General features: G+C 35.4%; 1 protein-coding gene across 9 annotated transcripts in view; it reads left to right on the top strand.

The window, feature by feature from the left end:
- Nucleotides 1-24,597, top strand: part of SNX7 (sorting nexin 7) — a 96,235-nt gene extending 71,638 nt beyond the window's left edge. For 2 of the 9 annotated variants that reach the window (XM_070486891.1, XM_070486896.1), the window contains 3 exons: nucleotides 487-639; nucleotides 13,681-13,799; nucleotides 24,193-24,597. In XM_070486891.1, the coding sequence (XP_070342992.1) occupies nucleotides 487-639; nucleotides 13,681-13,770 (243 nt within the window). In that variant the 3' untranslated portion in view covers nucleotides 13,771-13,799; nucleotides 24,193-24,597. Of the gene's footprint in view, nucleotides 1-486; nucleotides 640-2,822; nucleotides 6,028-13,680; nucleotides 13,800-14,623; nucleotides 14,782-24,192 lie in introns of those variants that run through there. The other 7 variants (XM_070486893.1, XM_014851523.3, XM_070486892.1 and 4 more) reach the window with 6 other exon arrangements.
- Nucleotides 24,598-25,285: the final 688 nt, after the last annotated feature.

The raw sequence follows: 25,285 nt of genomic DNA on the forward strand, positions 1-25,285 counted from the left end.
TCCAGGGCGGGCTACATGATCTGTAGGTATGTTATGTCAGTTAATTGAGCATTCTGCTATAAACAATTGAAAAATGATGACCATAAATAGGAAGCTAAAGTGAACGAAGCTACATCTTGTAACATAAATGTTATCACCACAAACAATAGTGGTAATGAGAGTATTACTGCAAAGTCATTTTGGGATGACTTGTAGTTCGATTTCCTTTGTTTTATAAATAGTGAAATTGAAGCCCAGGGTTTGAGAGACTTAGCCAAGATCAAGTGCTAATTGGTGGCAGACCTCAGAACTCGACTCAACATCTGTAACTGGATCCAGTGTTCTTTTTACTCTAACTAGTTAGTACACATGGTAAATACTGGTGATTTTCAAAAAAAAAAAAAGAATTCTTCTTAAGCTGTTTGGATATAATGTTCAGGTTGGATATGATGAATTCGCTTAGTGGCAAGAATACATGAGCAATTTTCTCTTTGTGATCTAATTCAGCTTACAGAAGAAATTGGAAAACTTGAAGATAAAGTGGAATGTGCTAATAATGCCCTGAAAGCAGATTGGGAAAGATGGAAACAAAATATGCAAAATGATATCAAGTCAGCATTTACAGATATGGCTGAGGAGAATATCCACTATTATGAGCAGGTAATTAGTGATATTTGATATTGCTTCATTTAAAAAAAGTTATCTTCTCTTTTACTTTCTATCTGTCCCGTGTTGAAAGAGTCTATTAAGGAACCAAGTGTCACATTCAGAAGTCCCTCTGGTGGCTCGGTGCCCGTGGAGTTGCCACTTAGTAGAGTAATGCTAAAACCATCCACTGAAGCCGGTGCATTCATGTGGAGGGAGGATGGTGAGGTTTCCTTCTTAGACAGTGTGCGCCAAGTGCCTCCTTTAAGCTGAGCCTCACGTGAGAGAGAATTATGCTACGTTTTGTTTTTTCTGTTTTCCCCTTAGTTTCTTATTTTGCAAAGATTTGAATTCTTCGAAAGCACTTGGTAATTCTTCCCAATGAGTCCCCTATCTTATTTCCTTTTCCTCTCCCTTTCTTATATTATAAAGGGTTTGCAAAGTGAGGAAAGAAACAGGTTTGAGAGAGCAGAAAATCTCTTCAGGGCTTGCACCCCGTGTCCTTGCCATCCCCACCTTGCCTTCTGTAGCTATTCCAAAAATCAACAAAGCAGCATGCCATTCTATTTTTTTTTTTTAAGTTCAGTTTGGTTTAATGTTTAGTTCAGTTTTTTTTTTTTTAGTTCAGGAAAGAGCTTAGTCATCATTTTGCTTTTCAAATTATTATTATTTTTTTAAACAACTGCCAGTTCCTCAAGGTAGTTACTATTTTAAATGAGTTTTATGTCATCACTTTCTTCATCCAGCATTTTCTAAACATTTTCTAGAAGATGTATTTTAAACATATATCTTTAACCTTGTTTCTGGCTGAATTAACGTGTGAAATTGGTACATTAGGAAAATTATTTTATGCTTATAGTCTATAAGGCTTATCAGTTTAAAGGTGCTTTAAAGTGGTGTATATTTTGAAAGATTGGCTAACTGATATTGATATTTTCATTCAGCAAGAGTTACTTGAGTCCCTGCTACCACCAGACAGTGTACTGGGCCCTGGAGAGACCTCAGTCCTCAAGACAAACGCAGCCCCTTTCTCAAGTAGTTAGAGTCAGTGAGAGAAACAGTCAGTTAAAACAAAAGATTATAGTAAAGTATAGTAAGTTCCAGGATAGAAAGACATTGCAGGGGCATCTAACCTAATCTAGAAGAAATGAGGAAGCTTCTTCAGAGGATATGTTTAAGCTGAGATCTGAATGATGAATAGGAGGTAGCCAGTTAAAGATGTGAGAAAAAGGGGCCAGCCCCATGGCCGAGTGGTTAAGTTCATGCGCTCCCCTTCAGCAGCCCAGAGTTTCACCGGTTCGGATCCTGGGCGTGGACATGGGACCACTTGTCAGGCCATGTTGAGGCGGTGCCCCACATGCCACAACTAGAAGGACCTGCAACTAAGATATACAACTATGTACCAGGGGGATTTGAGGAGATAAAGCAGGAAAAAAAAAAGGATGTGAGAAAGAGAGTTCCAGGCAGAGTGAACACATGCCCAAAAGCCTAGAAGAGAGAGAGCACATGTTTAACTGAGGTTCTTTTTTGGAGGGTGGAGGAGTGGAGGTGGTGTTGATTTGAAAAGTGAGACTTGTGGGGGAGGAAAAAATTTTCTTCCACCCTCTTAGGGTCTCTGGCTGGGTCTGAAAATTAAACTGCCAAAGTATATTAACAGGAGAAAAGCGTACAAGTTGATTTAAAGTAAGGTCTTTGTGACGTGGGAGCCTTCATGAGGAAATGAAGACCAGAAGAACAGACCTGAGTAGTTTTATGCTAAATTAGATGAAGAGTGGGAAATGGTCTAGAAATACGACAGGTTAAGGAGTATGAGGTAACTGTAATAAACTGGAAGAAACTTAGCAAACAGTTGTTAGGAGTCTTCTCCGTGTGCCTTTGTCTTCAGAGATAAGGATGCTCCTTTCCTACCGTAGAGGGAGGGCACCTCTCACAGGAGGGTTGGATGACCTGCTTCTGGTGATAAGGGTTGGAGGAAGGTCAAAGTGACATTCCTGCTTCTGCCATTTTCCCAAGCTCTTTCAGCTTAAAATATTCAATATGCCAAGGTGCCATATTTTGGGGTAGCATGCCCTGAACCCCAGTAGCTGAAGAGGGCCTTGTAAGTTTGGTCCTTTATTTTTTCCTCTAAGGGATATGGGAAATGTCATTGAAGAGTTTTCAGCAGAGAAGTGACCATATCTTTTGGACTTGCCTTTTAGAAAGATCACTGTGGCTGTCTCTGGGTCAGCGTGGAGCAAAGCTGGATGTGATGAGACTGGTTAGGTGACCATGGTGGCAGCAAAGATAGAGATATGAACTGATAGAAACGTTTCCTGGCAGTGGGCTGGAGACTGGTGAACAGATTCAAGTGTTTTATTTTTAGTAGGTGGGATTGGAAAAATCATTTCTACCTCTCCTTAATTTTTTATTCTACTTTAACAAACAGGTAAATCCAAGTATCTAAAAGGAATTTCACATAAATCTCAGATTTTCAAATAATTTAAAATATTTCTATTGAGTAAAGTACATTTGCCACCATAGACTTTATTGCCACGTAACTGTTTAAATCGACAGAAATACCTTTCCCTCTCCTTTACCATAGAACTTCTCCACACTGACATTATAGGATTGTTATGACAATCAACTGAAATAATTTATAAGAAAATGTCTTGAAAATTAGACTATACAATATATTATAAGTGATTATGATTGTAAAACATGACTATATTAGGGTGTAAAAATCACATGACAAATGCACCTGCTGTATTTTCCTTTAAATGAAAAGGTCTGCAAAACTTTTCAAAGTTTGGATGTTTTATTTTTTTAAGAGAAAATGTTCATGGCAATTCCATGGAACTCCAACTGAAATTTTTGGGTTTTGACTATACCTATCACATGAATACATATTTTTGTCATTCTCATAGATTGAATTCAGTTTACGCAAACTGTTTTCTTAGAAACAGTTAAATTAGCATCGCTGTGCCATATTGCCATATTGCAAATTTTGTTCTTCACAGCAGTTTATATCAGTATGTTTTTAACTCTTTCCTCCAAGTGAATTATATTTCTAAATGTTACTAAAAATGTATCAGGTATATTACATCTTGGATGTATAATTTTTGGAGGAATCATTCATTTTCTTTATTATAACTTCAAAAGACCCCTACAGCTCTAGTTATTTGTTAGTTTTTTCCTGAGTGAATAACTTTTAACTTTGGCATGTCAGCAGCATAATCAGGAAGTTGGAGCCCTTAAATAATCCAGACTTCCTAATTAGCACACAGACTGTGTGGCCTGAAACAGCAACAGTCTGCTGTTATCTGTTAACTTCAGAATATCTCAGATATACAGGGAAGTGATATGTTCCAGAATCTTTACATTTCCTTTTTAATTTAATCACACTCTTATGGAAAGCAGTTTTTTTTCTTTTCGTCAACATTTGCAAAGATAAATCTCCAAAGAGGTTTGTGCCTAGTGTGATAGATGAAATGGGGTATAAACATTTGCCTTTAGACTTACTTTTATGAAGTGAAATGGTCATAGCTTGTTTATAACTAAAATTTAAATATCAAAGTGGCAGAGAAAAATCAGTTCATAAATTTGAGATATAGGTCTGTATCAGAGGTCAGTTATTCTCATATTGAAATGTTCATAGATGTGTGAATTTACTTGGAGACATTCGACACCAAATATAAAACAGATATCTCCAGATAAACTTTGAATGGGTAAAATGATGTTTTTCCCATTTTATCCTATATGACCAGTAATTAAGAATCAATTTGAGTCTTCTTTTAAAAAACATGAATAACAAAATGATAAAACCAAAAGTCCGATTGAACATAGGTAAATAATTTAAAAGTATATAGCTGCCCAAATAACTGAACAAAATTATCTCCTGCTAAAATAGATGCTAAAACCGTAAGATAGAACATGTTGGATAAAGTGCATGTACGTTTTCTAATTGTTACCTGGTAGGTGGAAAAGAGTATCTGTTCTTTCTTGTTGATACTGATGATGATGATGATGGTAATGATGAAGAAATTTGAAAGGTCGTGATCCTTGGCAGGTATTACAGATTGAAAGAATATACTCTTTGAAAGTTTAATTTTAATATTATAATCATGCAAATATCACGCAGTGTTAATTTTTGCCAAATAAAGCAGTTTATGTAATGTTATGTGAATGTAATACTTAAAGTAACATAATTTATTCATTTTCACAGTTTATTTTAGAATTATTACTGAATGGATAGAAGTCCTTTTTTCATAGCCTCATTTTTCTGGTTATAAGATTACTACATGCTCACTGAAAACAAAAACAACAAATTAAGTACACTAACGTATAAAGAAGAAATAAAGAATACCCATAACCTTTTCTCCTAGCAAGAGGTACATTTAAATAGTTATAGAGAAATAATTTGCTATGCTAAGATTAAAATATTTTTAAATTTCTGCATGACCCTTTCTGAATGTGTCAACATAAAACCATATTTTTTGTGTGTCATGATGATTACAGTGGATATATATTATTTTGAGTTCTATATTTCTCTCTTGTTTATACTTTTCCATATAATGACATAATCTTCATATAATACATCATGTTAATATACTTTTATTAGCATAGATAACTACTAGTAATTGAGCATTTATGTTATTTCTCTTTTTTTGCTCTTTTCAATAATACTATTGAAAATAATTATGAACATTAGATTTTAAAAACTTTCTTAATAAGAATTTCAAGAAATTACCATGTCAGAAGTCACTTCATTTCAAATACTTCCAATCTTATTTAAGAATGTCATTTACCTTATGTAAAATCATTCATTTAAGATTTTATTAGCATCAAAACCATGTGCCAAGCACTTTGGAGCATCCACATTCAAATTTAAATCTTGCCATTAGGAGGTTACAGTTTATTAGGGGAGAACAATATGTATATATATTTTTCACTTGATTAATACGACTTTATAGTGTATTAATTTTTTTAATGGAGGATCATTTAGTTTTATTTACTTGAATTGTAATGAACAGACGTAATAGAAGGATTCTGTCATTACCGAATAATACAAATACGTGTATCTACATGGAAATCTAGGAGGCAGAAAAACAATTATAGTGTAGGATATTATCTGGAAAATAAATAAGGAAAGAAACAAAATCATTATAAGGGTACAGTATCTAGCCAAATGAATAATACAGCTAATGCTTTCCTAAAATCTGATTCCAGCTATTTATAGACCATTTAAAAATTACAGAAATTTTAAAAAATTAGGTATCACAGCAGTTCTTCCACATAATCAGTAGTGGATGAGCATTGGATGTCCAGAAAGTTCTTCCAGTGTAGTTGTATTTATTTAGGAATTTATTCTTTGTCATGTTGGGGAATGGAAAAATAAATTCTAATGAAACAGTTTGTTTTAAATTCAGCGTTGCACTACATACTTTGGGACGTTTTGTAAATTTTGTGAATATTTAAAACACTCTGGTCCACATAAAGAGAGTTCCCACACATTGTCATTTTAAGAGGTTTATTCATATGGATAATGATTATAGAACTGCCAGTTAAGCAAGATTCTTATGGGTGGCTTTTAGATTTCTGTTTGAAATTTCATTCTTTTTTTAAAAACTGAGAATCCGATAGGTCATGGACTTTCCGCTCATCTACATGAATTCACAAGAGCAATGAGAGGGGATAGCTCCCCTAGGCTTAATTCTATCCAACAGGGAAGAATTGTTAGGTAACATGGCAGAAACCTGGGCAGAAAGTACCGTTGTCAAAATCTGAGAGGTCAAAGCAAAGGAAGGAAACCCTGGCCATTCTCAGTCTTATTCCCTAGAATTTAGTAAAGTGGTTTAAAAAAATTACAGAAAACTCAGTTATAATTTCAAAGTTACAGACCCAAGAAGAGAATATGACATAAGAGGAATGACAATTCTGAAAAGAAAAACAGTGGAGCACTAAAGAATCAGATATGATGACACCTTTGGACCATAGACCATGAAAGGCAGAGGCGTAGAGAGAGGGATACAGTCAAAGATGAATCCAGAAGAAATGGACAGTGTCAGGGAGGGCACATTTCAGGAGGAAGTGAGGTTTTGGGGCACAAAAGTGAGTACTAAAGTCAAATGGAAGTATGTGTGAGCAGCCTCTTTTGGAAGCAGAAAATTAGTAAGTAGTAAGCTCTAATAAACTTAGTAAAATGAATTGCTAATGGAAACCATGTTATGGAAACTGAGAAAACAGAACTACTTCATTTCTATTTCACTTCTCCTCGTTTTCTCCATCAAGGTGAATGAAAATATAAGTTGAAAGATTTAAGCAAATATAAATAGAAGGCAACTAAAATCCAGTGTATTTGAAGGAAGACTAAAACAACAGCTGTCCACTGCCACAAAAAGAGAAAGCTGGGGGTGTACTTTTTCCAATGAGCAGTACGGAAGCCCTTACTTTAGCAGCCCCAAAGCAACGGTTACAAAGCACTAGTTGAAGCCTTTAATTCTAAACTGCCTTATGTAGGGAAGATCGACAGACTTCTGCTCGCTCAGGAGAAACGCACGCCACTTTTCTTTTGTAGGTGAATACTCAAATCAGCTCCAGAGAAGGTTTTGGGGAATACCGGAACAATGACATCTGTTTGCAGAATAGTTAACCTCTGCAATTTCTGATACACACGAAACACCATTGCCTAATACTGCTCAACTCTTTGTGAACAGCCGTTCTTGTAGAGAGAAGGATAGACATGGTAGAGCATTTACCCATATAGAGTTATTTAGTATAATTTTGATCCCAAGGAATGACAGGTAGTTTTTGAGCTTTCCTTTGAAATGTTGGGACAAAGGCGTGGTAAATGGTCTGTATTGAACCATTTAAATTATTTTTTATATTGACAATCTCTTAGAATGAAACTGAGTAAACAGATACTTTCTTTACAGTTAATGTGTCTCAACTCCCTTTCCTAATCATAAGAACAAAGAAGTTGGTTAGAGCTGGAATAATTCAGAGTTGTCTAGCACAGGGAGTTTTGAAGCCATATCAGGGTAGTTTTCTTTTTACAATCGTGCCTCATAACGTTTACTAAAGCTGATAACTGACCTAACCCCTAGGACTCAGGAAGACAAATTTCCTGGTGTTTTTAAAAGAGCCTTTCAGAAAAAAGCAGTCTGTATCTTTGGAACTCTTTGAAGAATGTTTCAGAACTACATTCTACACCCTAGGGTTGAATAGATTCCCATTATGTGTAGGCTAGATTTCCTGGAAAGCAAACACACCAGCTTGAGAGGCTGAGATGCTTAGATATTTACTCAACCTAACCATTTTTATACTAGTGAAATTTTCCAATCCATTGCATTCTTGTACTCACATTATCTGCTTTCTTACTCACTGAGAGGCACTAACTGGAAGCCTGATTGTCTGGATTAGCAAATTCAGGCTATATCACACCACTTTTCTATGCACCATCCAGTTCATTTAGGATGGTCACGTTCTTCAAAAGGAAAACATCGAGTTTTCATCTTCATGCCATTAAATGGTAATCCATTGAATACCTAGGAGCTTTCCCCTTTGTATTTTTAGTAAAGAGAAAAACACTACTGATTTTTTAATGATTAATCTGTCCGTCTTTTTACCATCTATGCCGTGGAAATGATTTTCTGGTGAGTGATCAGTTCTTATTTCAAATAGAATCTAAAGGTACACAGTAATAATTATGAGAGCAAGGGAAACAGAGATGGAATAATCTTGTGTCATCCTAAGACTTTAAAACTTTGTATTCTTACTGTCTAATGAGAAGCTTCACCATTGATTATGGAAACAAAATCATCAATAATGCTTGCACTGCTCCTGGGAGGCTATTATGGTCCTCTATTATTGGTTGATTTGGGAGGTGGGGTGCATCTTTGGAGATTAGCTACCACAGAGGCCAGGAGGCTGCCTTCTCTGTTTGATAGATTGTACCGGGAATCTTGGATAAGCGAAGAGGCAAGAATTACAAGCTGAGCTGAGGGAAATCTACATTAAAAACATTTTATAAATAATGTTTTTTAATTGGCTATCACAAAGCTCAGAGGAAGTTCCTGGGCATTGTTCTTTGTGTGTCTATTGCTTGTAGATTTGGGGACATAGTTGATCACACAATCATTTACTGCCATTGATTTTACTTTGGTTGTTATTAGGTGTGACAGCTTGATGGCCGAGTGCCTTCCATCTAGGTTGTACTGTTCCACTTTATTGGGGAAGATGAGCAATATACTTTAGCACATTTAAGTTTCTAAGAAACTCTTTAGGAACAAAACCTGTTCACCTTTGTTTAATGTCAGATTTATTTGCTCACAGAGGCCATTTATGGAATAAATGTCTGAAATATTCTCTAGAAAACACTTAGGGAGCTGATAGAAATGTAAGGCTTCTCATGCTCATTAGAGCCTTATTGTAAAACCGTCTGAAGAAGTTTAGGTAACCATGAACTCTTGACACAGTAAATTTCAATTCCACTTGGCTTAAAAGACCTCTTTGTTGTAGTCAGCTACCTTTTGCACTTATACCTCAATAATTTGATGCAGCTTTTCAGTGATACAGATGAATACTCCTCTATCACAGCAAATAAGAAAGTAAATATGACCCTCTACGTTGATGACAAGGTCCTGCTTTCATATTCCAAGCAGTAAATCTACCTCTATCTAGTGTTTTTCTGAAGACATCTTTACACTCAAGCCAAAATTATTTTGCAGTAAGATTATCTTCAGTAGGTAGAATGATGGTACACTTCGTAGAGGTCAGCTCATTTAATTTATCTCAGTGACCACATTGAAATTTGCTTTTTCAAAATTTTAGTTTTATGAGAGTCATATTAAGGTCTTGTTATGTTAGAAGACACTTCTAACTAAAAAAAAGAGGAGAGAGAGCAAAGTAATTATTTCCATTTTTGACCAGCTATCCCAAATACTGAATTCAGTCCTGATGATACATTTTGAGAGTAACGTTGACAAACTAAGATGTAGATGTAAGATCTAGTCAGCATAAGGTTATATGATGATGTTGGTCTTAGAAATGCATCTTCATCGAAGGAATTGGAAAAGAAGAAAGGTATTTGGAAAGCAGTCATGGAAAGAGTACATATTTTATTGTTACTTCAGAGAACAGTTCTAGAATCAATTCTTGGACATTGTGTAATATGAACTCACAAAAAAGAATTATTTCCTATGAATTAAAATTTACTATGAATTAAATTGTATTGAATTGCATTGCCAAGAAATAAGTTCCCTGCCACTGGGAGTTTTTAAGCAATTGTTGAATAGTGTAAATCAGCAGTTCTGTCTATACTAGAGTATCTCAATGCATTTTATAGAAAATTAGTTTTTTGTAATTTTAATAAATGTTAACCTTGAAAGAAAAGATTCTGTAGTTGAATAAGTTTGGATTAAATAAAGATAAACAGGTTTATTTAAAGAAGTTCTCAGCATCTTTTACGGGCTTATAGGGTTTGTGATTCTGAAGACATAATTTCCTTGAGTAGATCAGAAATTCTTGCAGGATTAGCATATCATGGAACACAGTTTGGGAAACCTTGAGCAGTTATCTTGATGTCTAAAGTAATGCGACTGAAAGTGTGGACTGATGCCCAGTCCAAAAGCTGTTTATTACAGATTCAGAAGAAGACAAATTCAGAACTTGAAAGCAATCAATTAAAATCTTCCATAGCAATTAGACATCACCGTCACATCCAAGTCTGTGATTAGTAGACTCGTTTTGTTGAACAAGGTATTGGCCAATTTGGGTATTGTCCAGCTTTTGTGGTGATCTCATGTGGCATGAATTGCAGACTAGCCATGCTTAGTAGCACCACCTAATGCTCCTTAGCAGATTGAAAGAAAAAGATGTGTTCTTCACCACAGATAGTTTGAGAAGCACTGCTATAAAATTCCTTCTGTTTTCTAAGAGTCTGTTCATCTCTTACACTTAACATAGGTAGTGCCTTTTCTCATTTAAAAGTTTGTAATCTAGGGCCAGCCCGGTGGCTCAGCAGTTAAGTTTGCACCTTCCACTTTGCCAGCCCAGGGTTCACCAGTTCGGGTCCTTGGTGTGGACCTATGCACCACTTGTCAAACATGCTGTGGCAGGTGTCCCACATATAAAAAAAAATAGAGGAACATGAGCAGGGGTGTTAGCTCAGGGCCAGTCTTCCTCAACAAAAAGTGGAGGATGGGTGGAAGATGTTAGCTCAGGGCTAATCTTCCTCAAAAAAAAAAAAAAGTTTATAATCTATTTGGGGCCAGCCTGGTGGCATAGTGGTTAAGTTCGCATGCTCCACTTCCACAGCCCAGGGTTTGCAGGTTCGGATCCCAGGCTCAGACCTACGTACCACTTATCAAGCCATGCTGTGGCAGGTGTACCACATATAAAATAGAGGAAGATGGGCACACATGTTAGCTCAGGGCCAATCTTCCCCAGGAAAAAGAGGAGGTTTGGTGGTAGATGTTAGTTCAAGGCTAATCTTCCTCACCAAAAGAAAAAAAGGTCTATAATCTACTTAATATTCAAGTATTATATAAAGTATGTAAACACAGTCAATTATAGAATTCATTTTAAATGCAGCACAATATGATTTTTATTTACTTCTAAGGAAACCTTAAAGTTAAGTGTTTGTCATTTTTAGAGTTCTAAAGTATTATGAAATGAACTATTCTGTTGTTTTATTAAGTGAAGATTTCTGCTCTGAATTGCATAGTCAAAAGCCATAGCTACAGCTCATATTTCCACATAACTATGGACATCTTTTATTATGTTTCATATGTCTTAAAGATTTTTGTTGTTTTGCAGATTTTCGCTTTCTTAAAGACTTCTGTTAAAATTTTCACCAATCTCCTATATTCTGTGATATAATTATTTCTCAATTAATCTGTACAAATGAAATTGAGCTTAGCTGTGAAATGGACAGTTATGCCATAGCACAGACATTCTGTGCCTCTTCCCACCCTTTAGACAAGATAAGTTTTTCTCAAGATAATCAGGGATTTGAATAGGAGATTACATAGTGTAATGAAATAATTTCTAAAAATATCTAGTTTCTGAATCAAGGACTTTCATCTTACTGTGCTTTATAGATGACAAACTATAAACTATGGCTGTTCCTGTAAAGAAAAGGAAGAAATTATTTAAAACACACACATGAACATGCACACACTGTATGATATAAAATTTTGGAGAAAGAAGACAGGTTTACTAATAAAAAAAAAGTTAAAGTTGGCTGTCAGGATGCCTGCCACTAGATCTTACTCATAGCCTCTCTAAACCCAGGTTTCCAATCAATCAAATAGGGGTATTGATACTCCTTCCCTTCCTCCACCCTCATCCACACACACCCCTCACAACTCTTTAGAAGAATAAAATTAGATAATTTATGTGAAATGCTTTGAAATAATGCACTTAAATATCATAGCTGTGCCTTGATAATTTTCCAGTAATCCCTAGGTAACTGTGCTCCTTTAAGTTTGCTGTGCTTTCACTGTATGTTTAAACAAACACAGGTAAGCTTGGTGTTTGACATGTCTTGTACTAAGGACAGACTTCATGTACTTGGCTTGTCATTGGTCAAAGACAGCGTGTAAATGGTATAGAAAAAGTGTGAGTTGAAAAGATATGAATTCAAATTTTGGCTCTTGTATTTATTCTTCCTTATGAAGATTTCCAATGTATTAGAGCTTTTGGAGCCCCAATTTCCCGTGTGTAAAAATGAGAGAAATGGAATACATTATTTCTAGGGCTCTTTCTGTCTTTAGCAGATCTTGAGTTAGAGGTCTACAGACTAATACTACAAAATAATAAAAAAAAGGACCACAAGATGGCGTTTGTAGCTAATGAGTCCTTTTGTGTTAAATCTTTGTGCTGCAATCATTTAAGTATTTGGAACATTTACAAATGCAAACTTATTACTTATATTCTTGAGAGATATGTAAAAGTAATTTTTAGAAAAAATATGCAGATTTTGTTATTTTAAAGTTATTGACATTTCTAAAATTGTAAATTGGCAACTGATTCTTAGAAGCTGAATTTAGACTTTTCCAAAAATGAATTTTAATGAATAATTTTGAGCTATTGCAAAATAATAAAAGTTCCTTTCTCCTAGCAACAGCAGCAGCATCTTTAATTTCTTCCTGGATTGATTATATTTCAGAACTTTTAAATATGCAGCACCTGAAATTTTTCATTACTGTTTTGAATCTTAGGTTTACGTGATAAAAAGCAATTAGTAGAATGTTACACACCCCATGCCCTTATGTTAGACATGGCCTACAATTTTTATAATATAATTAATTTTGCAATGATATTGGCCTAGTGTAAAGATGTTTTCAATTTTGAGCTTCAGTGTTTCCTCAAATGTTGGTGATGTCGTCTGTGCCCCAGATCATTTGAGACAGTAGTGAAATACTTAGAGGACATTCAGTCATCTTCCCATTTTTACTTTGAGAGATGCAGTTATCATGGTGCCATCTAAAAGGTACTTTTAGATTAGTGGGAAAAACTAGAAGCACAATAACTTTTGGCTTAATACGGGAATTTCTGGTTTTGAAAGAAATACATGGTAAAGGTTGGCTTTATGACATTTTATAACAGTAGGTATCATTGTTTTAGGCAAATTTCTGGTTATTTTACTTTGTTATAATAGAGATATATAGATAATATTTTATTATTTTGACTTATGCGATAATTTGGATGAAAGTAAATTTTCTATTAGCTGTTTCTACGAACAGAGTGGTAGCGTTACCTGTGGAAATGTCAGACTTCATGCTGCATCGAATTATCACAGAGTGGCTAAGAACATAGGCCTTGGACAGGCATAACTTATGACTTCAAACTGAGAGAACTCAAAGACTTTCCTTTATTTCAGTATCCTCATCTGTAAAATTCTGAAAATAATAGTACCTACATCATAGATTTGTTTGGGCATTAAAATATGTATGTATGTACCTGTGTATGTATGTAATGGAATAAAAAAAGATGAAAGAAAAGTCGTAGAATCAAAATTGAATATTCAGAGCCGGCGTGGTGACTTAGTGGTTAAGTTTGTGTGCTCTGTTTCAGTGGCCCGGGATTCTCGGGTTTAGATCCCTGGTGTGGACCTACACACCGATCATCAAGCCATGCTATGGTGGCATGTCACCTACAAAATAGAGGAAGATTGGCACAGATGTTAGCTCAAGGTGAGTCTTCCTCAAGCAGAAAGAGGAAGATTGGCAACAGGTGTTTGCTTAGGGCCAACTTCTTCATCAAAAAAAAAAAAGAAAGAAAGAAAGAAAGAAAAAGAAAAAAATTGAATTTTCCCAGTAAGTCACTAAAAATAAATTATTTTGAAGCTTGTATACTCATAAATATCTTGCCAGGAGTCTCAACCAGCTTGTCTCTTAAACCACTACTTATTTTACTTGAGCCTGAAACTGCCAATTTAGAAAACAAGTTTCAAGGCTGCTAAGTCAATTAATTAATGAATAATAGATAGATAAAATATATGTAAAGCCCTTAACTCAGTGCCTAGCCCATAATAAGTTTTCAATAAATTTAGACTACTAGTAGTAATAGTTGCAATAGTGGTGACTGAAAATATTTCTCATTTATTTATGAATCTTATCTTTGGAAATTTTTTGTAGTTATAAGTATCAAATACTGAAGAGAGAGGTAAAATTTTATGTTTGCTGCATTTCCACACTGTGTCAAACCAAGAACAAGGCATATTTATAAATTGTATGTGATCTCTTTTACCAACTTACTGTTGGCCACAATTAGCCCCTGGAAACCTTTACTTTTAGTTCTAACATGTAACTTAATGGACACACATAGTCCAAGCCCCTTGTTCTATGAACGAGTAAACAGGCCCAGAGAAGTGAAGAGATTTACCTGAGGTCACACTGTGGGACAGAGCTCTTCATATCCCACCAACTTGAGAAATTGATTCTTAAATGTAGAAACTTCCATTGGAAGCTATATTAGATCTATGGCAACACCATTTTTGTCATCTTTTATTCTTTAGAAAACGTGGTCACATCTGCCTGTGGGATTACTGCCCACTTATGAGAACTGAAGAGACATTTACCTTTTCTAATGTCAAAATGTCATCACCACCTTTGCTGAAGTAGCAGGAGATTTACTTTCGAAGCTTGTTTTGGAATTAAAACTCAATTTTCTAAATATTCTGTCTTTGCTTATTTGAGAAGGTTTTACACTTTTGTTGACCTGTTGGGTCTGTCTCCCCAAGCGCCGGCTCACCTTCCTGACTATACAGCTTTGTTTCTCAGGCCTGCCCTTTAAAGAGAAGCTACAGTTTGGGGCCTTTGGCTACAAACTGGAGCCACCTGGGGAAAACGTGCACCGGATTCTCAGTTAAGGATGATTTATGATAACTTGCTTTCTGGTCACCCAGCATCCTGCCTAATAGCATGTACACCATATTTATTGGTTTCCTTTTACTGCAGTGAGAAGCATGAGGCCCTGGAAAAAGTGTAGTACTGGCCTCTGTGGGTCACTCTCCTTAACGAAAAGATGCAGTTACTTGATTTCATCAAAGTATTTTATCAAATAAAATACCATGTATGGAAAATTATGGCATATTATTCAACTAAAAGTAGAATTCCTGCAGTTGATTCTCTGATGATAATACAAGAAACTAAAGCCAGAGTGAGCTGATGGTACTGAGAAAGCTCAGGTCAGGAGCCAACCTGCATATTTTCAATTGTTACTCTAATTTTGATAGATATTAGCTTGCCTCACTAATTATACTGATTTAAAAGTGGAAAAAAATCAATTGCTTGACAGAAAACAAGGGGAAGCCGAACAGGAAATAGAAGTACGTTTTAAAAAATATAATTTCCCATTATAAGCAATCTCACGCTGGCTTTTGAGATTTTCTTCATGCTGTCTTGGTGATTCTTTATACCTTCCAGTTACCACAATGCTAGACACAGTCAAAACTGAACTAAATTGTTGAACTATGTGGTATAAACAATCCATTTCTTGAAGTTTTACTTAGTTTTTTATACTCAAAAGAGAGCAAGAAAGAGTAAAGAGATTTAAGGAGTGTTAGAGATCATCTTTTATTGTTTTTAAATAGATTTATGTACATTACCTGGATAAATGTGCAAGATATCAGATAACAGGTCGATATTAAACATTGGTGGGAGGGAGCAGTTAACAGATTTATTTAGTAAAAGATCTGCTACCAAAATTCTTCTAAATGATGTCTGGGTAGCATCAGGGGCTGTGCCATTCAGGGTCAGATCCACAGCTTTGCAGGCCCAGAAACTGGATTGGTCAGCAACCTGAACGGGAATCAGGCTTTTATGGCAAAACTTAACATTAACATGTTTAGAGAGCACTAGAAGCCAGGATGTCCATTGATTAATATTCAGATTGAAAAATGCAGTTTTTATGATGACCAGCATATTTGCATCAGTGGTTCGATACATTCCTTCTCTATAGTCGTCTGCCTTCACTGAGCACTTATTGTATGGCTGGCATGTATTAACTCAGTCGTTTTCAAACAGTATATGTGCTCCTGGAAATACATAAAGAATTTCCAAGAAGTATATAGAGAATCAAGTTCCAGACACTCATTTGCATACATGCTCCTTCCTCAGATTTGATCAGTCTGATGCCCCTGCAGTCAAGCATTTTCTTACCTACCTTCCGTTCGAAAATTGTCCTTCTCCCACTATATAAAGGAAAGGTATCTCATCTTGATGGCCCGGTGGCTTATTAAATGAACCGTTGTGGTCATTCAGAGATTGGCTATTCTCCATTTGTTGATGAATAAAAACTGGCTATACCACTTATCAGATTTGTAGTATCACAAACATATTTAACCATTTGAGCTTCAGCTTTCTCATCTGTAAAATAAGATTTGTAACAGCCATTGTGAGGTTTAAATAAGGTAATATGCAAAGCAACCACTGTAACGCCTGATCAAGTATTCATATTGATATACAACGGTTGTCATGTTATTTCTGTTGTTTTTCGAAGCTAATGTTCTAGAATCTATATTTCAAAATACATAAATTATTTTTCTGCCTCTAGTATGGTGGATGGTAAGCAGAGAGTTAAGTAGCTAATTTGTCTCTTTTACCATGTTCCACTGTCCCTTTTAGGACCTACTTTAATGAAAATGGCAATTTACAACACTAACCAGCATGGAAGGCTACTGAATATCTTCCTTAGACATTTATTAAACTAGTCTAAGCGGAATATGACAATGATAGAAGTTTGTTCACATGAGGATTACTGCCATCTTTAGCGCAGTTTGGATCGCTTATTTGACAGGAATTTAAATAGAACAGACTTCCTAGATTTTCATTTTGAATTTTACCTTAAGGATGTTCAGAAGTTTATTTAAATGATAATTTGGCAGAGTTATCAAAAAAGATACGGTATCTCCTGAAAGCAGAAATTGCTTTGGGCTGCCCTGCACCGTTACCAGGTAGTGGATTATGTATTGTGTATTTGCAGGAGAGCACTAATAGAAATGAGGTTCGCAAGGGAGACCGAGGGCTCTCCCCAAGTGTGAAGTATGGGTCTGCTGTCTCTCAGCCCTTCAATCCCAGTTAATATTTTTCTTTGTTTTGTAAACATTGTGGATAGAGTTTTTAAAGTTGTTTGTATTTTGTTATTTCTGTGTTTCCTTTATTTTAATACTCAGAATTTGGTGAAGGAGATTTTTGAGTATCTATAAAGCTGAGTTTTAATTTCTTCCTTTCTTGGCAATGAAAAAAATAACATACTAATAACAGCTCATATTTAACGCATGTGTGCATGTGATGTTAGCTGTAGGTCTTTTGTAGATGTTCTTCCTTGGGTTGTGGAAGTTCTCTTCGATTCTTGATTTGCTGAGAATTTTTTTTAAATCAGGAATGAACATTGTAATTTGACAAATGCCTTTTCTGTATCTGTTGAGATGATACTGTGTTTAATATAGTCAGTTACATTGATTGATATTCGAATGGTAATCCAATCTTACATTCCTACAATAAACCCCATTTGGTCATGATGTATAATTCTTTCTATAGATTGCTGGATTTGATTTGCTAAAATTTTGTTTAGAATTTTTGCATCTATATTTATGAGGGACATTGGTCTGTAGTTTCCTTCCCTTGCGATGCCTTTGGTTTTGGTAAATCGGAAAGCATTACTATGTCTTCAGTTTTCTGGAAGAGTTTGTATAGAGTTAATATAATTTCTTCCTTAAATGTTTGATAGAATTCACTAGTGAAGCCATTTGAGCCTAGAGTTTTCTTTGTGGGAAGACACTTAACAACAAATTCTAATTCCTTTGGGTTATCTGTTTCTTCTGGAATGAGTTTCGGTAGTGTGTATATTTCAGAGAAACGGTCCGTTTCATTTAAGTTGTCAATATACGGGTATAAAGTTTTTCACAATATTTTCTTTTTTTCCATCAGTAGAATCTGAAGTGATGTCACCCCTCTTATTCCTAACAGTTGATAATTTGTATCATCTCTCTTCTTTTAGGATCAATCTGACTAAAAGTTTATCAATTTTATTAATCTTCTCAAAGATCCAACGTTGGTCTCATTGATTTTTCTATATTGCTTTTCTCTTTCTTTGGTTTCCACTGTGATCTTTTCTGGGTTTTTTTCTTTCCCTTCTGTTTCCTTTGGTTGAATTTGGTCTTTCTTAGTTTTTAAGGTGGAAACTGAAATTGTTTTCTTAAGACCTTTCTTCTTTTCTAATGTAGGCCTGTAGTGCTATAAATTTCTGTCTGCACACTACTCTAGTGGCATCCCCAAATTTTGATATGTTGTGTTTTCATTTTCATTCAGTTCAAAATACTTTCTAAATTCCCCTTTTATTTCTTCTTTGACTTGGAGGATTATTTATAGGTGTCCTATTTAGATTTCAAATATTTGGTGATTTTTCAGATGTCTTTCTATTACTGATTTCTAATTTAATTCCATTATGTTCAGAGAACAAACTTTATTTAACTGGACTCTTTTTAAATTTATTGAGACTTCTTGTATAGACTGAAATATGGTCTATTTTGGTAAATGTTGTATGTGCACATGAAAAAAATGTGTATTCTCCTTGGTTCTCTAGATATCAATTAAGTCAACTTGATTGATAGTGGTGTGCAAATTTTCTATATCATTGATGATTTTTGTCCACATGTTCCATCAATTTCTTGAGAGAGAGGTGTATCAAAATTGATTATAATAGTGGATTTGTCTTTCTCCTGGCATTTCTGTCAGTTTTTGTTTCATATATTTTGAAGCTGTCTCGTTGTGTGCATATTTTAAATTATGTCCTCTAGATGAATTGACCCCTTTATTATTATGAAATGATGTTTATCTCTGATAATACTCTTTGCTCCGAAATCTACTTTGTCTAATATTAATACAGCTTCTCTGGCTTTCTTTTGACATGTGTTAAATGGTATATAATTTTTTCATCCTTTTAATTTTAACTTATTTGTGTCTTTATATTTAAAGTGCATTTCTTATAAACACAATATAGGTGGGTCTTGTTATTTATTTAATAGGATAATCTGTGTCTCTTACTGAAGTATTTAGGCTATTGGCATTTAAATTGATTATTAATATGGTTAGGTTTTAGTCTATTATCTTGCTATTTGTTTTCTATTTGTTCTATTACTTCTTTGCTTCCATTTTCCTCTTTATGCCTTCTTTTAGATTAATAATTTTGCATGATTTCATTTTAGATCTTTTGTTGCTGTATTAGGTATAACTCTTTGTTTTTTATTATTTTAGTGTTTACTTTTGAGTTTATTGTATGTATCTTACACTTATCATAGTCTGCCTTCAGGTGATTTTGTGCCACATCACCTATCATTTAAGAACCTACAGTTATAGTCTTCCGTTCTCTTTCTCCTGGCTTTTATGTTCTTTTGTCACATATTTAACTTAAACATGTATTATAAGCCCCACAAGATCTCATTACTATTATTAGGTGATCAATTATATTTTAAATAAATTTAACTAATAAGGAAAATATATATATACCCATGTAGTTGGCATGTCCAGTGCTCTTCATTCCTGTATATGGATCCAGATTTCTTTCTGGCCTCATTTTCTTTCTGCCTGATGGACCTTTTTTTAAAAATCATTTCTTGTAGTGTTATCTGTTGATGATAAATTCTGTAGCTTTGGTATGTCTGAAAATATCTTTATTTCACCTTTTTTTTTTGAAGGACAATTTTGCTGGGCATAGGATTCTAGGTTGACACGGTATTTTCTTTCACTACTTTAAAAATGTTCTCCTGTCTTCTCACTTGCATTATTTTGGATGAGAAATACTGTCATTCTTATCTTTCTTCCTCTGTATATAGCATATTTTTCTCTGTCTTCTTTAAAGATTATCTTTATCGCTGGTTTTGAGCAATTTGGTTATAAAGTAGCTTGATGCATTTTTCTTAATGTTTCTTATGTTTAGAGTTCATTGACTTTCTTGGATCTGTGGGCTTATAATTTTTTTATCAAATTTGGAAAAATGTCACACTTTATATTTTCAAAATTTTTTTTGCCCCCTACGTTTTCAGCGATGCTAATTACGTGTATATTATGCTACTACAAGCTGTGTGCCATGGCTCACTGATGCTCTTTTTCTTTTTATCTTGGATCTTTATTAGGTTTATATTTTCTTTTAGATACTTTCTATTGCTATGCCTTCATGTTCACTAATTTTTTCTTCTGCATTGTCTTATATGCCATTAACTTATCTAATATATTTTTTATCTCACATATTATAATTTTCATCTCTAGAAGTTCAGTTTGGGTCTATTTTTCATATATTCCATGCCTCTACTTAACTCTTTGATCATCTGGGCCACATTTATAATAATAAATTCAATGTCATTTTCTGCTAAATCTAATGTGTTTGTTAATTCCTGGTCAGTTTTGATTGGTTGATTTTTCTCCTCATTGTGGGTTCTATTTTCCTGTTTCTTTGCATCTGTTAGTCTTAATTGGATGCCAGAAATTGTGAGTTTTGCTATATGTTGAATATTTTTGTATTCCTATAACACTCAATTTAGTTACTTGGGCACAGTTTGATCCTTTAGGGTCTTTTAAGATTTATTAGCTGGTATTTGAGCAGCTTTTAATGTAGGGCTAATTATTTCTCACTGTTGAGACAAGACCCTTCTTTGTATTCTATCAATTATATTGTGAAGTATGTCATCTTCCAGTCAGCGTGGTGGAATCTTGTTCCAGGCTCTCTGAGAACACTAGAAACTGTTCACGCTAATCCTCACTGGTGGCTTTTGCCCAGGTCTCAGGTAGTTGTCTCACATGCATACACTGATCAGTACTCCACTGAGTCCTGAGGGGGACCCTCCACAGATCTCCGGAGTGCTCTCTCTGCACACCTCTGTCTTCTCTGGTACACTGGTCTCTGAACTCTACTGCATTATTTTCCCTGAACTCAGCTACATCTCTTCAACTCAGGGAATCTTCTAGGCTATATCTATTTCACCATTCCTCCACCATGGCCTGGAAATTCTCTTAAGGCAGTAAACTGATATATTAGTTCACCAGGGCTGCCATAACAAAATGCCACAGACTGAGTGGCTTAAACAACATAAAATTATTTTCTCATAGTTCTGGAGGCTAGGGATCTTAGTTCCAAGTGTCAGCAGGGTTGGTTTCTTCCGAGGCCTCTTTCCTTGCCTTGCAGGTAACTGCCATCTCCTTGTGTCCTCATGTCATCTTTCCTGTCTGCTTGTGCATCCCCGATGTCTCTTTGTATGTCCAAATTTCCTCTTCTTAGCAAGAAAGTAGGCAGGTTAGATTAGGGCTTCATTTTGACTGAATCACCTCTTCAGAGGCCGTATCTCCAAGTATAATCACATTCATAGGTACTGGAGATTAGGGCTTTGCATATGGATTTGGGGGGAACACAACTCAGCCCATAACACTGGGGTAAACATAGAGCTCACCCATTGGTTTCTTGTCTCTCAGGGATCACTGTCCTTTGTTGCCTGAAGTTGAAGGTCTTGGCAACTGTAGTTTTATATATTTTTGCAGTTATTTATATATCTATCTACCTACCTACCTATTTCTCATTTTAGCAGAAGAGTAAGTCTAGTCCCTGTTACATCATCTTGGCCGGCGACAGAAGTACCGAGCCTGATTTCTGAACTGCTATACTATGCTTTCTTCCTCTTATTGCCCTTCCATAAACCTGCAGAGATTTATGGTGCTTACTCCGCCCAGGAAACGTCAGTTAGCACACTCTAGTCTGATTTAGATCCCACTGGTACTTACTCCCATCATACCCTGTAGCTTCATAGACTCTGTAGTTGATTTTACTTGCTTATTTATGTTTCTTGATAAATCATCAGTTCTGTGAGATCAAGGACTGTGCCCCAGAACCTATCATAGTGCTGGCATAGTCAGGTCTTAAAAATATTTGTTGAGTGAATGGATGAACTCCCCACTCCCCAAATCATGTATTGTTTGGACAATTACAAATGAATTAAGATCAAAAAGTTGAAAAATATACGAAATGTGAGGTATTTATTTTTAATGCCTTTCCATGGGTATTATCATTTAGATGTAAAGGCACCTGGCTTCTACTCTTGAAGCATCTCAGAGGAGGCCACTCTTACCTGGTGGTCCCTGTAGTAGCTACCTGACCATGTCTCTCTTCCTTGCCCTCTCTTCTCTTACCCCGAATCTTATTTTGTTATTTCTCCATCCCTGTGAGATAGGTATTATTATAGTACATCTAAGCAAGTAGAATAGCAGAAAGTTAGTAATTAACTGGAGGATAAAGGCAAATCCCAGAAGTGATTTATTACAGTAACTAAAATTGTGCTTCTTGGATTGTACTTGGCTTCTAGTCCTTGCTAAAGCTTCTTAAAGCAAAAATTTCCCTTAAAGTCTCAATAGATTTCCTTATTCTTATGAGACCTGTATTACCCCAAGCCTGATTTTCAAAATAAGTATATCACAAAATAAATACTATTTTACCTAGTAATTTACTCAGTATTATTTTAATTTGGCAATTAAGTTTTTCAACAATATTTTCTACTCTTTTCATGCAAATATACAATCTTCTGACCATATTATTAGTTTCCTAGGCTCTTGGGAGTATCTCAGAATCAAATTACTGCATATAACCTTTATAAAAACCTGATTTAGGGGTCGACCCGGTGGCGCGGCGGTTAAGTGCCCATGTGCTGCTTCAGCGGCCTGGGGTTTGCCAGTTCGGATCCTGGGTGCGGACATGGCATCTCTTGGCAAGCCATGCTGTGGCAGGCGTCCCACGTATAAAGTGGAGGAAGATAGGCACGGATGTTAGCTCAGCGCCAGTCTTCCTCAGCAAAAAGAGGAGGATTGGCAGCAGTTAGCTCAGGGCTAATCTTCCTTAAAAAAAAAAAAAACAACAACCTGATTTAGCAAAATCTTCCCATGGTCTAAGTTTTCAGTTTGAAAAAAATTGTATATACGCACAATACATATGCATACCTTTTGGAACACAGCACATTTATAATTTGGGAGCTTTAAAAATTTGAGTTTGTATAGTATTTGGGAAACCTCTGGTCTGTCATTAAGTACTGGTTGTCAGAAATAGACATTAAAGCTATAAAAGGATTAGAGGAAAAAGAAGTGATATTAAAGTAGTTTAGGCAGCTAACCAGTGTTAATCGGCCCAGCTTTGGATTGAACTATATTGAAAAATACGTGTATTTGGTAATCTATCCACATTCGGAAAAAAATGTTTTCTTTCCTGATTAATTTTAGCTCAGGCTGAATACACATTAGAGTAAGTGTGTTTTAGAAGAATCCTAAATGTGTGTGGACTGTTGAAATTATGCTGTGGATGAACATCCTACAGATAGCTGAGACTAGGCTGTTAGGAGGATCAGCCCTAGGCAAAATCACAAAGTGGGCTGCATTTATGTTTTTGTGTCCCCACCACCTTCAATCCCTTCTGCTCCTTTTTCATTTCCTGTTGCACCTTAATGACCAAGTCTCACCACCTAGTCCCAACAGACCATCATAATACAATAGTTGCTAATTTTTTGAGCACTTACTTTGTGCCAGGCTCTCTGCATAAAGATTTATACAGATTATGTAAATTTAATTTTCACAATTGCCCCAGGGGTAAGTACTATCATTAACCTAATTTATAGCTGAAGAAACTGTAATAGAGATTAATCAACTTGTACAAACTCACACTTGCTATAGTGGGATTCAGACCTAATTAAGGCCTGCTTGTCTCCCCAACTCCTTTCCCTAGAAGTTTGAGGCCTGCCTCCTCTGATCCAAATGGTCCATCTTTTCCTCTATAATTTAGAGCTAGTTTCTCTCCTGACAATAGGGTAATAGTGGATTATTTCAGTACACTAATCCATGCTAATCTTTTAACCTTTTAGATGTTTTCCCCTTATTTAGCAATAGTTTTCCTCATTAAGAATTAAAATTTGTGGCAAATGACCAGAATTCTGGCAAGCTGATGGGAGAGAGGGGTAGGGCAGATTGCTACAGGAACAGATATGTAAGGATTTATTAATCCTTTTAACACTGAAAGTGAAGTACTGTTGATCTCCTTGTGGTGTGCTTCCATTATCAGTGCCTTGCTACATGGGAATCCTTCCTTACGTCACAGACCGACCTCCCCCTGGAAGAAGCCTCTGAAGATAAACCTTAATCCCACGGAGACTTCCGTGTGATGTTTGGGACATAGTATCTATTAACCAAAATTATTCTTTCTGGATGGGCCGTGTCCTTTATATAGTGGATGAAAATATTTCACACTATCTGGAAAACCAACAACTTGCAACTCAGGTATTCCAGATCATTGATATGAATTTGGGTATATATATATATAAATGTTTGGCTTAGTTTTAATTATGTTCTTAAATTTGTATGCCAATAATTACATCTGGAAAATTTTTTTCTTAAATATTTGTGTGTGGAACCTGTCATTTTAAATATATTGTAAAGACTCAGTTTTAATAAAAAATTTAATATGAAATGACTGGCTGTGGTGTGTTCTTTTTCTACTAGTAACTCAAGCCTCTGAAGCAGATTCTAATATGAATTCAGCATGTTAACAAGTATACTGTGCATTCAGCTTGATTTCATCATAATTTTCTCTGAAATACTATTCACTTTGATGTTAGGAATTTGAAGTAAATATGCAAAAATGATTTAATATTATTAGACATTAACGATAACTGAAAGTTGGTTTGTTAAAAGTTGTTTTCCACAATTAAAAAAAAGTTATCAACAAAGATTTAAATTATTTGAGCTATTAGTTAGAAATTCTTATACAATCACATTCCTACTAGTAAATTTATTCCTTTTTTGGTATTTTTTACATACTCTTCACAACTCACACCTAGCTTTTATTTTTTAATGTGCACAGTGTTTATCAACTTTATTGTCCCATTTATTTATCAAATGTCTGCTCTTTGAAAGGCACACTTGTAGGTGCTTATTATCTAGAGTGATAAAGAAGATGCACTTGGGGCCAGCCCTGTGGCCTGGTGGTTAAGTTTGGCAAATTCCGCTTTGGCCAGCTGGGTTCAGTTGCCAGGCATGGACCTACACCACTCATAAGCAGCCATCCTGTGGCGGTGACCCACATACAAAATAGAGGAAGATTGGCACAGATGTTAGCTGAGGAAGACTGGCAATGGATGTTAGCTCAGGGTAAATCT

Source organism: Equus asinus, chromosome 16, assembly GCF_041296235.1.
Source record: "Equus asinus isolate D_3611 breed Donkey chromosome 16, EquAss-T2T_v2, whole genome shotgun sequence".
Classification (NCBI taxonomy): domain Eukaryota; kingdom Metazoa; phylum Chordata; class Mammalia; order Perissodactyla; family Equidae; genus Equus; species Equus asinus.